This window comes from Siphateles boraxobius, unplaced genomic scaffold (genome assembly GCF_051911475.1).
Source record: "Siphateles boraxobius isolate OS27281-9 unplaced genomic scaffold, OSU_SipBor_1 9, whole genome shotgun sequence".
In the NCBI taxonomy this organism is placed as follows: domain Eukaryota; kingdom Metazoa; phylum Chordata; class Actinopteri; order Cypriniformes; family Leuciscidae; genus Siphateles; species Siphateles boraxobius.
Genome location: NW_027509219.1, coordinates 8,454,684 through 8,470,482, shown reverse-complemented (window position 1 = coordinate 8,470,482; position 15,799 = coordinate 8,454,684). Strand labels below are relative to the sequence as shown.

The window sequence follows — 15,799 nt, the reverse complement described above, 5'->3', positions numbered from 1 at the left end:
GACAGTCCCGAAATCTAAGCTGTTGTCCCGAATCCCGAATCCGGCCCTGATTGTCCCGAAAATTATAGCCTAGGGTAAACGTACCTATTAAGCTCACCAAAATCTACATTGAGACATTTTTTAGTGCACAAGATATTGGTTTTAGTACAAGAAGTTATTTTAAAATAAAATATTAATCTCTCACACTTATAATATTTCATTTTATTTTAAATGACAAAAGTATTTCAATTAAGATGTACATCATTAAATATAAAAAGTCTGGCTGTGCTTAATGGGTACATTTTGTACCCTTTAAGCACACCCCTGTTCCCAATAAGCTCACAACATGTTTTATGTTTATTTTAAGCAACCTTTTTAAAGAATAATTGAAAAAAAAATGTATTTGAAGGTAGAGAGTCAATCACAGAAGCAACAGAACTCTAAAATCAAGCACAGATTCTAAAAGATCAGATCTGGTACTCCACTTGCGTCTAAAGCGCAACTTACGCAACTGGTGGTAATTAAATTAACTGGCGTAAGCTAGTTTCTTTACTTCATAAAGTTTGAAATATGAATATTTTTGTTACACAAACTCATGGCTTTGCTTCAGAAGGCCTGTATTAACCCCCCGGAGCAGTGTGGAGCACTTTTATGATGGATAGATGCACTTTTATGATGGATGGATGCACTTTTATCATGATAAATGCACTTTTACGATGGATGGATGCACTTTTTTGAGCTTCAAACTGATGGTTGCAATTCACTGCCACTTTAAAGCTCGGAAGTGTCAGGGTGTTTATTAATATAACTCTGATTGTATTCTTCTGAAAGAAGAAAGTCATATACACCTATGGCTTGAGTGTGAGTAAATCTTGGGGTAATTTTCATTTTAAAGTGAACTCCTTTAAACACCTCTGATTGGCCAATGCGTTCACACGCTCAATATAGCTATGTCTGTGATTGGCTACAATGATCAACACTTCAAAAACATGTCTTCACCTCGTGCTTTTCTTATCAGTGTTTGAAAGCAGGCGTCTATCAGAGGATCCCTAATATATCCACTGATAAACTGATCCGCTGATAGACGCCTGCTTTCAAACGCTCCCGTGTGTATGTGTAAGAGCTCTGAAGTCGTTATATTAGAATAAACTATAATTCTGTCTAGATTTTGTCATCTCAAGGCTGTGAAAAAAATAAGTTATTAATTATCTTATAAAGATTAACTTAAAGTGACAACCATCAAGTCTGTTTATAAGGTATTTACATAGACGTTTAATGTGGATGAGGTTAAAGGGAGCACACACTGAGCTTAATTGGAGCAGCAACAATTTTGAATTAATACATATTATGTAAAATTTAAAGGACAATATTTTGCTAAATAAATAATCTAGGTCATGTATCAATTTAATACATATCTTAATATGAACAACTCTTATTTACAATATCTGTGAAATTATACTTTTTCTAATTGATGTCACACTGAAGCTCTGTGATTTTCATTGTAGTGCACCCTTTAAGCTCACCTGATAATAATATGAAATATTATTAAAATAAAGCAGTGTAAATGTCACGGATCAGAGGAGTCCAGAAGTGATTTCAGGTAAATCTTTTAATGAAAAAATAAGACAACGCCTCACAGGCTGAATAAACAGAAACAGTCTCTTTCCCTGAGGAAACTGTGCAGTGCACAGCTGCTTGTTCAGACGAGGATCGACGACCTCAGCCGGAGAACCTGAAGGTTCGTGAGTACGGTAGACGGGACAGCGGGCTTGAAGAAGCACCCTCTGCTACACTCCTCGGAGATGGCTGGGTACGGCACAGAAGTGGTAAAACACAGCAGTAGATAACTGACGTTCTTACAATCAGGACAGGACAGGACAGGACAGGACAGGACAAGGGATACAGCTTCTGAGATGTTGCATATACAGCGATCTAGCGTGCATGAAGGTCAAACAATAATCCGACAAAAGAGACAAGAAAGAGAGAGCTAGAAGTAGCATGGAGATAAGGGGAAGATAGAGAACAGGTGTGTAGGTGAGATTATAATGAGACAGCTGATGGTAATGAGGGGAAGAGATGATGGGTGAGTGCGTGAGAAAGGAGAGAGAGGAGATGTAGTATTACCAGCAGAGGGAGACAAAGGAAAGAAAACAGAAGGAAAGAATCAGGATCATGACAGTAAAATCACAATTTATAATATTTTGGATTTAAAAGTACAAGCCATTAATGCCTGTGAAGTAATATATTAGTGTAGCACACAATCTTATACAGCTAGTAAGGTAACTATGTTCTGTAGCATCTGCGTTATGTTGCTAAAACTATCTTTTGGATCTATCGTAATTATTTCCCAGATCCATGTCACAGGTTATAATATGCAAAGGTCTAAACATTAATCTCTTAATTTTGCAGCAAGTAGTTATACTAACCAAAAATAAAGGCTTAAACATTTAAAAATGCACGTTTAAGGGGCTCCCCTTTTGGTGAAAGTTTTCAGACAGCTTTCAAAATGGCCACCAAACAGTGTGAACACATAGATACCCATATCTCAGCGTGCAATGGCCTGATTTGCTTGAAATTACAGGAGGTATGTAGTAAGAAACACATCAATTGGTTAAGACATCAAGTAGGATAAAACATTAATTTTTTCTTATTATAATCTGATCTGAAATTTGGAAGTGTGCTTAATGGGTACTTGAGCTTAATAAGTACGTTTACCCTACTAAAGCAAAATCTTGAGTAGCCTATATTGTCTGCTAAAACATTAAAAACTGTCCGTGGAGGTTGAAATACTTCGGCAATGAACAGAGACAGCGTAGGCCTATTTATTTAATTAGCTGCTGTGTGACAAGGTGTACAGCAAACAAAATAAATAACCCAGAAATACATTTTTATAAGCTGTCGTCCCCAAAAAACGGTTTGTTTCAGAACAAAAAAGTGTATCAATTGAGACAGAGCGCAACTAGTTCTCGAACTAGGCTACTCTGAGAACTATGCCCACTGGAACGCGACATGATATTGTAAAAAAAAAAAAAAAAATCAGAATTTTAACTATGTGAACCTGAGAGGAGATATATTTTGTACACACGTAACCATACATACGAGTGTCAGGATTCCACAATTTTCCTATTCTTCCTGCTGATGCTTCACGTCTTGCCTGTATCCACTTTTGTCTCCTTAAAGGCTGGCTTTTACAGTTTGGAAGCTTATAAAAATGTATTTCTGTTTTTTTTAGCTTGTTTGCTGTACACCTTGTCACACTCCAGCTTTTGGGCATTTTTCTGTCTTTTGACAAGGAGGCAGCCTCTCGCAATGCAAAGTCAATGGAGACGGTTGGATTGTTTCTCCCCCCGGTGGGCGTGGTCTTCAGATTATGATGCGTTGCGCTCTGTCTCTATGACTACATATTAGACTCTCCCCCCAATATATATAGACTTTTATATATATAGACTTGACCTGATTCGACTTGACCCTGCTCCTACCTCTCCTGAAACTTTGCCATTCTGTCATTTCCTATTTCTCACTTCATCAATGCATCTCTTACCTCTGCTTCATTCCCTCTGTCCCTTAAAAGTTACCCTGTTCTCAAGAAACCCAACCTTGATCCCTCAGTTCTATCTAATTATCGTCCTATTTCAAATTTACCCTTCTTTGCTTAATTACTGGAAAGTACTGTTGTCTCCCAGCAGTCTTTATAGTTGAAAATAATCTCTGTGATCCGCTTCAATCTGGTTTTCGCCCCCACTTCATAGTACTGAAACTGCACTTGTAAAGGTAGTGAATGATTTACTACTTTCTGGTGACATTGATTATCTCTCATATCACTTATTGTCTATAACAACCTGGTCACAAGCGAGCACTTACTCTAAAACTGACAACATGACTGCCCTGAAATGATTGACAGCCAGGATGCCTGTTTTAATTTTATTGTATTTTGTGTCGGAAACAAGCTTCCATACTATTAATATCACTTTGACATAAAGGCAGTCTCACGGGATGTGGAAAGCACAATCTCGGCCTATATAAATATTACGCCACACACGACTCTCTCTCTCATACACAACAAGCCTTTCAGAAGCGCTGGCTATAAAAGTCAGTAGTCATCATCAGCATGCAAATACTCCATCTATTGTATTTATGTCCGGATAGTTTTATTTGTTTTAATGACATTTTCGCATGTACACCGCGGTGTTTTGCAAGTGTATTTAAAAGTATCGGCCAATGCTGATATTTTAAAAATGTCAAATATCGGCCGATATATCAAAGGTCGACCACTATTCGTAATGTCCATAATAGTGATCCGTTATAGTGCCCACGATAACAATACAGTGCATGTTCATTATCGTGCTATATTGTATGAGGCCTACTTTATATTTGGAAATGTCTAATATCTGTCTGACTGTATGTCAATTATATAAAATTAATTATCAAGTATATTTGGCTTTTATGTATGTGATCAACACAAAAGTATCTTTTTATTGTTCTCAGCCACAGTTGAGAGCTCTCAGAAGGCTTACCAGGATGCTTTTGAGATAAGCAAGAAGGACATGCAGCCCACGCACCCCATACGGTTGGGTCTTGCCCTCAACTTTTCAGTTTTTTACTACGAGATCCTCAACTCTCCTGAGAATGCCTGTCACCTCGTCAAGACAGTTAATATCTAAATGACTATAGCAACAATAGGGGCTGTTCACACAGGACAAGTTCTTGTGTTTAACAAAAGCTGGATTGTTTTCAACTTGCCAAACATTGAGACAAGGGACAGTCGCATATATATATGTATATATATGGATATATATATATAAATTTATTATCTCAGATAGTTGTAACAACACATCCTGTGTGAACAGCCTCTAGTCTATACACCATCACATTTATGTGATGTATTTTATTTATTGTATATTTTATTTATTTTACTAGATTGGTACTTTTACTTGTCTAATGTATATGGCTCAAACATCATTCAGTGTATTTCACTCACCAGCCAAAATGAGAAATTTGAGCTTCTGTTACAGGCTTTTGATGAAGCTATTTCTGAGCTTGACACTTTACATTTACATTTACATTTATTCATTTAGCAGACGCTTTTATCCAAAGCGACTTACAAATGAGAAACAATAGAAGCAGTTAAACTAACAGTAGGACAACAATACGCAAGTGCTATAACCCCTCTCAGTTTAACTTTAGTGCAATTTTTTTTATATATTTTTTATATTTTTATATATAGAATAGAAGAGAAGAGAAGAGAAAAGAGAAAGTGTTAGTACTACTGAATCAAGTGCTGTCGAAAAAGATACGTCTTCAGCAGTTTCTTGAAAGTGGCTACTGACTCAGAAGCTCTGGTTGAGTTAGGCAGATCATTCCACCAACAGGGAACTGTCATGGTAAAGGTCAGAGAAAGAGATTTTGTGCCTCTTTGAGATGGTACCACAAGACGACATTCGCTAGCAGAGCGCAAGTTTCTGGATGGCACGTAAGTCTGAAGTAATGAGTTTAGGTAAGAGGGAGCAGTGCCAGTGGTTGTTCTGTAGGCAAACGTCAGTGCCTTGAATTTTATGCGAGCGGCAACTGGCAACCAGTGCAATTTAGTGAGGAGAGGAGTGACGTGTGCTCTCTTTGGCTCATTAAAGACTACTCTGGCTGCAGCATTCTGGATCAATTGTAGAGGTTTGACAGAGCAAGCTGGAAGACCAGCCAGGAGAGCATTACAATAGTCCAGTCTGGATAAAACAAGTGCTTGGACAAGGAGTTGTGTAGCATGCTCTGTAAGGAAGGGCCTGATCCTCCTAATGTTGTGCAAGGCAAATCTGCAGGATCGGGCAGTTCTAGCAATGTGGTCTGTGAATTTCAACTGATCATCAATTACAACCCCAAGGTTCCTAGCTGACCTTGATGGCGTTATGGATGACGAGCCTAGCTGAATGGAGAAGTTGTGATGAAGTGATGGGTTGGCCGGGACCACAAGTAGCTCTGTCTTCGGAAGGTTTAGTTGAAGGTGGTGGTCCTTCATCCAGCCAGAAATGTCTGTTAGGCAGGCTGAGATACGAGCAGCTACCGTTGGATCGTCAGGCTGGAATGAGAGGTAGAGTTGTGTGTCATCAGCATAGCAATGATAGGAAAAGCCATGTTTCTGAATCACAGATCCTAGTGATGTCATGACTAGAGACTTTAAATGAGGACTCCTACAAAGACAGCACATTGATCATGCAGCTTCTAAGGGACAACCTCACTGTGAGTCCTCCGTCACACATTCTGCAGTTATGTCTTTCATTGCTTTATTAACTCGTATATTATATTGATTCTTATACAGCTTTGGACGTCAGAAAACCAGGGTGACGAAGCAGGTGATAATGAGAACTAAGGGAGCCGCACTGATCTCCAAACACCCACATCCATTTTAAATACACAAATGGCTTCCACCAACCATTCACCTCATTCCACCCGAAACCACCCACCCCTCTCCATTCAGTTCCCAGCCTCCTCCCCCATTACTTATTGATGATCAGCACCTGCAGGAAGATGCTCAGCGAAGCTGCTTACAGGCACCAGTGGCTGGGAGGGGGGTGGGTCACAGTGTGACATGCTGACATTATAGCAGGTCCAGTCATTTTGTTTGTGAATTTGATGTGTACTGATTATCTAACCCTGTCCATTATGTGTCTCTGAGTGTCTGTAAGTGACTGCCACTAACAGAGAGTAACTTAGTGGCTGTGTGAGCATGTGCGTTTGTATGTGTGTGTTGGAAAATAAGATTGAGTGTATTGGGGATCAGGGGTTGTGAACTCTAATCGTCCTTCCTGATAATTCCCTTTGTTCCACTTTAGCTGGTTGTGCATTTATCATCTTTTCTATCGTTTTTGTTGTTGTTACGATCATATTTTTTTTTTATAATTCATTGGTATTTACAGGTTTTATTGTATGGTTATTAAACTGTTAATAACCAAATACTATTTTCACCAAATACTAATTCTGACTTCTCTGCTTTCTTGTTTGAATCTGTAATGATTAAGCTGTATTTTTATTTTCATATTCATAAGCACAGGCAATGTCATTTTTTAACATTGATGAGAGGACACTACTCATTCAAGTTACTACCATTTAAATAGTTTGAAATAGGTTGAAGTCAACTTTTAAGTTCTCTCGCAAACAAAGCCCTAAATGTTAAATATTTTCTGCTTTGATATGAAACTCTTGAAATACCTGAAAGTCAATATGAATCAGAACAGAAGTTAAACATTTACATTTACAGAAGTTAAACATTTTAACAGAAGTTAAACATTTTAACAGAAGTTAAACATTTAAACAAGGTTTAACATATGTGGCTGGAATGATATGTTTGAAAAGTCCCATATTTTTTGCCACCAGGTGAAAATACGTACTACCGTTCATAAGTTTGATTGAGTACGATTTTTTTTATTATGAGGGAAATGAATTCTTCTATTCAACACTGATGCATTAAATTGGTCAAAAGTGACAGTTAAAGACATTTGTAACCAAAGATTTCTATTTTAAATAATTGTTTTAATCATTGATTGTTTTAAATGTTCCCCCCCTCACAAGGATTTCTTTATTGTAACGATGCTTAAAACTCAGCTTTGCCATCACATGATTCAATTAAATCTTAAATAGAAAAGAGTTATATTAAATTGTTATATTTCACAATATTACTATATTTTGCCACATCAAATAAATCCAGCCTTGGTGAGCAAACTAGACTTTCAAAAACATTACCATTTGGAGGCAGTATGATTTTTTTTGGCAGTATTGTAAGCAAAAAGGAAATTACAGTTTAACCAATTTTGTATAAAAAGTTTCACAAGGTTGCATCTTACAGCTAGCAATTAGTTTTTCTTAGACAATCAAAGATATGTTTGTGAGGTGAATGATTTCCACTACATGTGTTAAAGGATATTTTGGCTGAATTTCAACCAGCTTAATAAGCTATTAGTCAGTTCAGTGTTAATTCAATTCCGTTGTAAAGATCATCAATTATTAAATTGGTTCATTGAGCAAAATACATTTGTTTGTCATCATCCAGCTAGGTTCAGCTCTCATACAACAGCATCAATACAGTCAACTCAATAAACTTATTGAATAATATAGTGTCGAGGCACATAAATAAACAATGTATTCTTTTTATTTTCTATTTCTTATTACTTGGTAAATTACATAAAGCTGGTGTTTACAAACACTGTGCTTAAGAGTCACCATTAAATCAAAATGGGTAATTCTTATATTGTTATAGAATATATTATAAGGGATTATGGGTGCACATTATTATTTTTTTAAATCTTAATCTTTAAATAAAAGAACTTCCCCTCCCTTCACCACAGCAAAAGTGGAAAAGATGTTGATAGACAACTGAAGAGCCCAAATCCATAAGAACAGCTAACGTATTCTGCAAGAAATAAAAAAAACATTAAAAATCAAAAAACATCAAGAAAAAAATCAACATTAATCTAGCCTGATGAGTGAGTACATGAATAGGCCTAAAAGCAAATCAAAACTAATCAACAGATTAAACTAGCTAAAGTATGCAAATTCATTGCTCTGTACAGTAACACTTACACTTAGATGAACAGGAGTATGAGATGTACAGGTATTTGAATGTGCCGACACATGGATCCGAGAAGACACCGTTGGAGGCTAATATGGAGCAACTGTTTTTCCCTTCACATCTACACCATAAAAATACCAATTGATAAAACAAAAACTTGTTTAAAAAAACATTGCTTGATTCTATTATTGTTCAAATCTTTTTATTACCCTGCTGGGAGGAAACACTTAAACTAGGCAAAAGGTTAGTCTTAGCTGGTCTCCCAGCCTGGTCAGCATAGTTTGGGTTGTTTGTTTGGTCTGTTTTTATCAGGGCAAAGACTGAATTGCCTGTGGAAATTTGTACATTGTGCATGTAAACTGACCCATTAGCGACTACTGTCTGTGAATTCAAGGCGTAGCAGTCAGTTTTGGCAAGCTGAGAAGCAGGTCGTCCAGTAGAACACGTCCCGCTATCAGTTCGCCCATAGCTAGCGCTGTGAATGTGTATGGCAGTTCCAACCTCTGAAAACAACAGTTCAACTTTTCACAATCTCTTGGATGAAAAAAAGTCATTATAAACTATTACTTTTACCATTTAGAAATAAACTCCGGATTATCAGCTGAAACATAAAAAAAAGCGGTCAAGGAACAACAGAATACACACCACACTTCAGGTAATTAGTTTCTTGTTCACAGACCAAACTTGAACCTACAGAAAAAAGAGAGATGTTGTAAAGCAATAAAATAAAAAGTAAATGTAAAGTAAAACAATCATGTTGAGTTATGGTGTTTGCTGTGTGTATTGTGATCATGCCTTTTAAAAGTATATCGAATGGAGACTGTTTATGTGCTGAAAAAGAATTTTGCTTAGCTGTACTGAATGTGCACTTGTGTACTTAATCTTAAAATGTATTTTTTTAAACTACTTGCAGATAATGCAATAATAATTAAAATAAAGGCAACTACACACGAGAGAACACTTGCATAACTTGCCTGTGTTTTATTATAGCACACAACACAAAAGGAAGAAAATGCACTTGTAACAGTTTTACTTTCAACATTAACCATATTTCAAAGACAACAGAAGAAATTATTAAATTACATATAAAACTGTACTTAAATCCTACTTAAGTGGGCCAAAAAACATTATAAAGTTCAGTTAATTGAATTGAATATAAGCTATTTAATTGCAAATTTAATTCTATTTAATTAACATGCAATTAAGTATCCAAAAACAGTACATTCTGTTCAAACAGGGAAAAACAGGAGCAACAGGTTAAGAAATACTCACGAATTTCAGGTGGGAAGCAAAAATAGGAGATTGCAAGGTACTTGTAAATGCCAACACAGGGATCAGTAAAGACCGTATGTGTTGCAAAAATCTCACAACTTTTCAGGCCATTGCAGCTTTACATGTCAAAGAAGGAGGCTTACATTAGTCATTGCATTTATATACCAACTAACAAAACATGTTTGAAGAACATTTAAAAACATTATTTCTGACGGTTCTTTCAATGTTTTTAAATGTTTTCTCTAACATGTTATGCAAATACTTTTGAATGTTTTAAACTTAGGCACAGAATCAGTTTTCCACATTTGTGAAATGAGCCTCTTGGCAATTATTATACCAAATAATATAGCTTGTCTTTCATGTATATCAAACTTCTCGAAATAACTAGATATCCCAAGAATTGCTGAGATTGGACATGGTTTGAGATTTTTGTTTGAAAAAAAGTAAATGCTTCAGAAAACAATGAAGCAATTAACTTTCTATTAACATTACGGGAAGAACGTTTGTTTTAACTTTCTGAGAATGTCCCTTGTTAGCTGCGATGGTATTTGAAGAAGACCAAGAATATAAATGTACTTAAAAATTAACTAATTAAATTTAAAGCAATTTGATCCATCTACCTTTTCGACACAGTAGCCAGTGCATTGGGAAAATAGCACTTGGTGTTTTGGAGCTCACTGGATGGACGTCCTTCCGAGCAAGTGATTTTATCTGTACGTCCATAGTTTGCAGTATTTATCTGAATCTTACCATTATCTACATGGAGATAAAAATAATAATAGCATTTCTTAATTAATCCATGTGATCTGATTTCTTGAAACAAAATAAGAGTTGTGGAAAAAAAACTCACCACATTTCAAATAACCGTATCCACCATGACAAGTCACACTTATTTCTGGAAAAAGTTAGAGTACAGAAGATGATTACAGGCTTGCACAGAGATGTAAATGGAGGAGAAAGAGAGAGAGAGAGAGAGAGAGAGAGAGAGAGAGAGAGAGAGAGAGAGAGAGAGAGAGAGAGAGAGAGAGAGAGGGAGAGAGAGAGAGAAAGAGAGAGAGAGAGAGAGAGAGAGAGAGAGAGAGAGAGAGAGAGAGAGAGACAGACCTGCTTGGATGCAAATGTAGTTGGTAGTGTAGTACTTGTAGGTTCCATAACATGGATCTTGTCCTGCAAGTCCTTGAGTGTTTAGCTCACACTCTCTCAGTCCATCACATCTTTTAAAGAATAATAAATAATTTAATATCACTAACAAAATTTCAAAGTCAATAAGTCAATATCACTAAGAAATCAACTAAATAACCACAGAGTTAGCAAGAGACTAATTATATTCTTCTCTCTGGAATCACAAGCAAAAAGACAATGAAAAAGATCTTTACTGTTTAGAGACCGCAGGAACATCTATTGAACACTGAGTATTAGATGTTTCGCTTTGTGGTCGTCCAATGCTGCAAATTTGGCTGCTTGTGCGGCCAAATGTTGCTGATTGTACACTGATCACACCAGAGTCTGAATATAAGAAAAGTATCATTAATGGATTACTGTTAAAACAATTATTAAAATTGTATATAACTTAGTTGATTGTAACTACAACACCTTACCACAACTTAGACGCTGGACAAACCCATCACACGTAACAACTGTCTCTGAAAAATTAAAGAGCTCCCCTTGAAGGTATTGTTTGTCATTTGTAACAAGGCAATTGGCAAAATACTAAATAATAATAATAATAAAAAATACTGTATGGTGACATATTGACGCCACAACCCCCCAAACACACAAACAAACAAAAACATGATATTTAAAACTGAACTACACAATTGAGACATAATCTTTGCTTAACTGGTGATTGTTGATGTGGTTAAATGACATACCTGCAGAAATCAGCAATCTGGAGTCTAGAAGCACCACTGTTAGACAATAACATAAGATCAATGATTAAAATACCTGTGTAATGCTAATCCTGAAGCCATTCACACTATTCTCCATCCTAAATTTAACCCTGAACAGAGCTGTTGAAATGTCTAAAAGTGCAGCTCAGAATTTACTGTGCATCTGATTCAACTTACAAGTAAGCAGAAGGACACTGAGCGATAACATGGTTCTGCTGTTGGTGTGCATGTAGCCTCTGATACTGTAAGTTGATTCATATTTATATGGCCTGTAGTCTGATTGCTTAGATAAGATTGATTGCCCTCTAAACACATGTGACAGTAAATACATCCGTGTACGAATGTGATCTTGTGCAAACACATTCTATTGTTATAGAAACTTCATATAAGACTTGGGAAAACATTTGCACAGGATTTCATAAGGGCATCAACAGTCATAATTGGAAAGAGTTTGACTGGAAAACAAAAATCAGGTTTTTTAGAACTCCAGGTGATATCAATATGTGTGGATAATCCAGAAGCAGAGAAATATTGGAGGGAGTGTGGGAAGGTTGGAGACCACACACACATGTTTTGGGAATGTCCAAAATTAGTTACATTTTGGCAAGGGGTTAAGGATAAGATTATGAAAATTTGCATGTAGACCTGCCTTTTACTTCCTTGTATTTTTTGCTTGCAGGAATATTCTGCATGTACTCAAAAAAACATCACAATTAATTGGATGAAGCTACACTCACCAAAAATGAGTCAATGGAGAGAAAAACTTGTATCTATTTACAAAATGGAACATATTTTTTTCTTTTCTTTCATTTTACTATTGTATAGTGTTTTCTGTATTTTCTTTTTCACTTTTTCTTTTTCTGTATCTCTTTTATTTGGGCAACCAGTGTTGTCAAGGAATGTTTAGTTTGTTTGTCGTAATTTGTTAAAAAATTATAAAAAGAAAGTTAAAAAGAAAAAAGAAACTTCCTAAAAAATTTCTCAGGCATTAGAGCAAATATTTCCCATAAAAAGGTGATCTTGTGCAAACACTCTCTATTTGTTAAAGAAACTTCCTGAACAATTTCTCAGAAATTAGTCCAAATAACTAATGCAAATATTTCCCGTAAAAATTTGATCTTGTGCAAACACTCTCTATTGTTAACCTTTATTTTTATGAAATATCTTCATAAAAATAATATTGAAGTAGGCATTGTATCAATCTAAAAAATAAACTGCTGCTAAAGCCACATGTCTGACCATGTTATATTTAAAATCTGAAGATAAGTCTAAAACTCTGAATTTAATTAAATGCTTTTAAAAATCATGTCATATGACTTTATTTTGATTTGACTCTAAAATGCAAACTGATGTTTATTGTCATCTTCTAAGGATCCATTCAGTCTATTGTCTCTATTGTTTTGTGGTGCAAACAAGCCCCATTCAGTCTCAGTCTCCCCTGCACACATTCACACTTCTGAGGGCTAGGTAGCATGTTAGCTTAGCACACCATCAATACCATGAGAATTTGTGAAATTAAAACCATGTGTTTGCTCCAAACTTACTTTATAACGCAAGTCGAGTGTTTTAAATAACATTCTGTGATCTGATTTGGCTTTCGGATAAAAAAATCAGACAGAATATAAATCTCTTTTTTTTGTTACGATCATATTTTTTTTAGTATAATTCATTGGTATTTACAGGTTTTATTGTATGGTTATTAAACTGGCAGTTTATTTTCACCAAATACTAATTCTGACTTCTCTGCTTTCTTGTTTGAATCTGTAATGATTAAGCTGTTTTTTTATTTTCATATTCATAAGCGCAGGCAATGCCATTTTTTAACATTGATGAGAGGACACTACTCATTCAAGTTACTACCATTTAAATAGTTTGAGATACGTTAAAGTCAACTTTTAAGTTCTCTCGCAAACAAAGCCCTAAATGTTAAATATTTTCTGCTTTGATATGAAACTCTTAAAATACCTGAAAGTCAATATAAATCAGAACAGAAGTTAAACATTTACATTTACAGAAGTTAAACATTTTAACAGAAGTTAAACATTTTAACAGAAGTTAAACATTTAAACAAGGTTTAACATATGTGGCTGGAATGATATGTTTGAAAAGTCCCATATTTTTTGCCACCAGGTGAAAATACGTACTACCGTTCATAAGTTTGATTGAGTACGATTTTTTTTATTATGAGGGAAATTAATACTTCTATTCAACACTGATGCATTACATTGGTCAAAAGTGACAGTTAAAGACATTTGTTACCAAAGATTTCTAATTTAAATAATTGTTTTAATCATTGATTGTTTTAAATGTCCTGCCCCCCCCCCCCCCCCCCCCCCCCCAACTCACAAGGATTTCTTTATTGGAAAGATGCTTAAAACTCAGCTTTGCCATCACATGAATCAATTAAATCTTAAATAGAAAAGAGTTATATTAAATTGTTAGATTTCAAAATATTACTATATTTTGCCACATCAAATAAATCCAGCCTTGGTGAGCAAACTAGACTTTCAAAAACATTACCATTTGGAGGCAGTATGATTTTTTTGGCAGTATTGTAAGCAAAAAGGAAATTACAGTTTAACCAATTTTGTATAAAAAGTTTCATAAGGTTGCATCTTACAGCTAGCAATTAGTTTTTCTTAGACAATCAAAGATATGTTTGTGAGGTGAATGATTTCCACTACATGTGTTAAAGGATATTTTGGCTGAATTTCAACCAGCTTTATAAGCTATTAGTCAGTTCAGTGTTAATTCAATTCCGTTGTAAAGATCATCAATTATTAAATTGGTTCATTGAGCAAAATACATTTGTTTGTCATCATCCAGCTAGGTTCAGCTCTCATACAACAGCATCAGTACGGTCAACTCAATAAACTTATTGAATAATATAGTGTCGAGGCACATAAATAAACAATGTATTCTTTTTATTTTCTATTTCTTATTACTTGGTAAATTACATAAAGCTGGTGTTTACAAACACTGTGCTTAAGAGTCACCATTAAATCAAAATGGGTAATTCTTATATTGTTATAGAATATATTACAATCAAATCAAATCAAATCCTTTTATTGTCACACAACCATATACACAAGTGCAACAGTGGGTGAAATTCTTAGGTGCAGTTCCGAGCAACATAGCAGTATGACACGATGTGACGAAAACAATTACAGCAAACATCAGATTTACATAGATTACACATCTAATGTGCGCACAATTACTCACAGTACCATATACACTAACAGAACAATAAATAATATACAATGTACAATATACAACAGTTTACAATATACAACAATATACAATATACAACAATTTACATATACAACAGTATACAAAAATACAAAAAGAGGTAATTATACATAGAGTAGATACTCGTAAAGTGCAAATATATATATATATATATATATATATATATATATATATTATGTAAATGCAGTAGGTTATGTTGTGCTGTGTTGACAGTTAGAATGTTTATGGTTATTGATCATGAGGGATCAAGAGTTTAGAAATCTAATTGCTTGTGGGAAGAAGCTGTCATGGAGTCGGCTGGTGTGTGTCCTGATGCTGCGGTACCGCCGGCCTGAGGGTAGCAGTGAGAGCAGCCCATGGCTCGGGTGGCTAGAGTCTCTGATGATCCTCCGAGCTTTCTTCACACACCGCCTGGCATAAATATCCTGGAGGGAGGGAAGCTCACCTCCGATGATACGGCTGGCAGTGCGCACCACCCTTCGCAAGGCTTTGCGGTTACGGCTGGTAGTATTGCCATACCAGGCAGTGATGCAGCCAGTCAGGATGCTCTCGACGGTGCTGGTGTAGAACTGTGTGAGGATGTGGCGGTTCATTCCAAACTTCCTCAGCCGTCTCAGGAAGAAGAGGCGCTGATGAGCCTTCTTCACGACGGCCTCAGTGTGGACGGACCATGTGAGTTCCTCTGTGATGTGGACACCGAGGAACTTGAAGCTGCTGACTCTCTCCACCGGTGCTCCATTGATGGTGATGGGGCTGTGTTCTCTGTCGTTCTTCCTGAAGTCGACCACTAGCTCCTTGGTTTTGCTGATGTTGAGGGAGAGGTTGTTCCTCTGACACCAGTGCGTCAGAGTGAGCA

General features: G+C 35.9%; 1 protein-coding gene across 1 annotated transcript; it reads right to left on the bottom strand.

Annotated features, from left to right (window-relative positions):
- Positions 1-8,274: 8,274 nt before the first annotated feature.
- Positions 8,275-12,301, bottom strand: LOC143732304 (rhamnose-binding lectin-like). Its single transcript, XM_077223251.1, has 12 exons — positions 11,872-12,301; positions 11,677-11,712; positions 11,404-11,448; positions 11,182-11,311; positions 10,910-11,019; positions 10,656-10,700; positions 10,426-10,561; positions 9,806-9,921; positions 9,179-9,223; positions 8,898-9,036; positions 8,547-8,654; positions 8,275-8,374 (listed from the first exon to the last, which is right to left on the bottom strand). Exons 1-12 carry the CDS (start codon positions 12,023-12,025, stop codon positions 8,365-8,367), a joined length of 1,074 nt encoding a protein of 357 aa, XP_077079366.1. The 5' UTR covers positions 12,026-12,301; the 3' UTR covers positions 8,275-8,364.
- Positions 12,302-15,799: the final 3,498 nt, after the last annotated feature.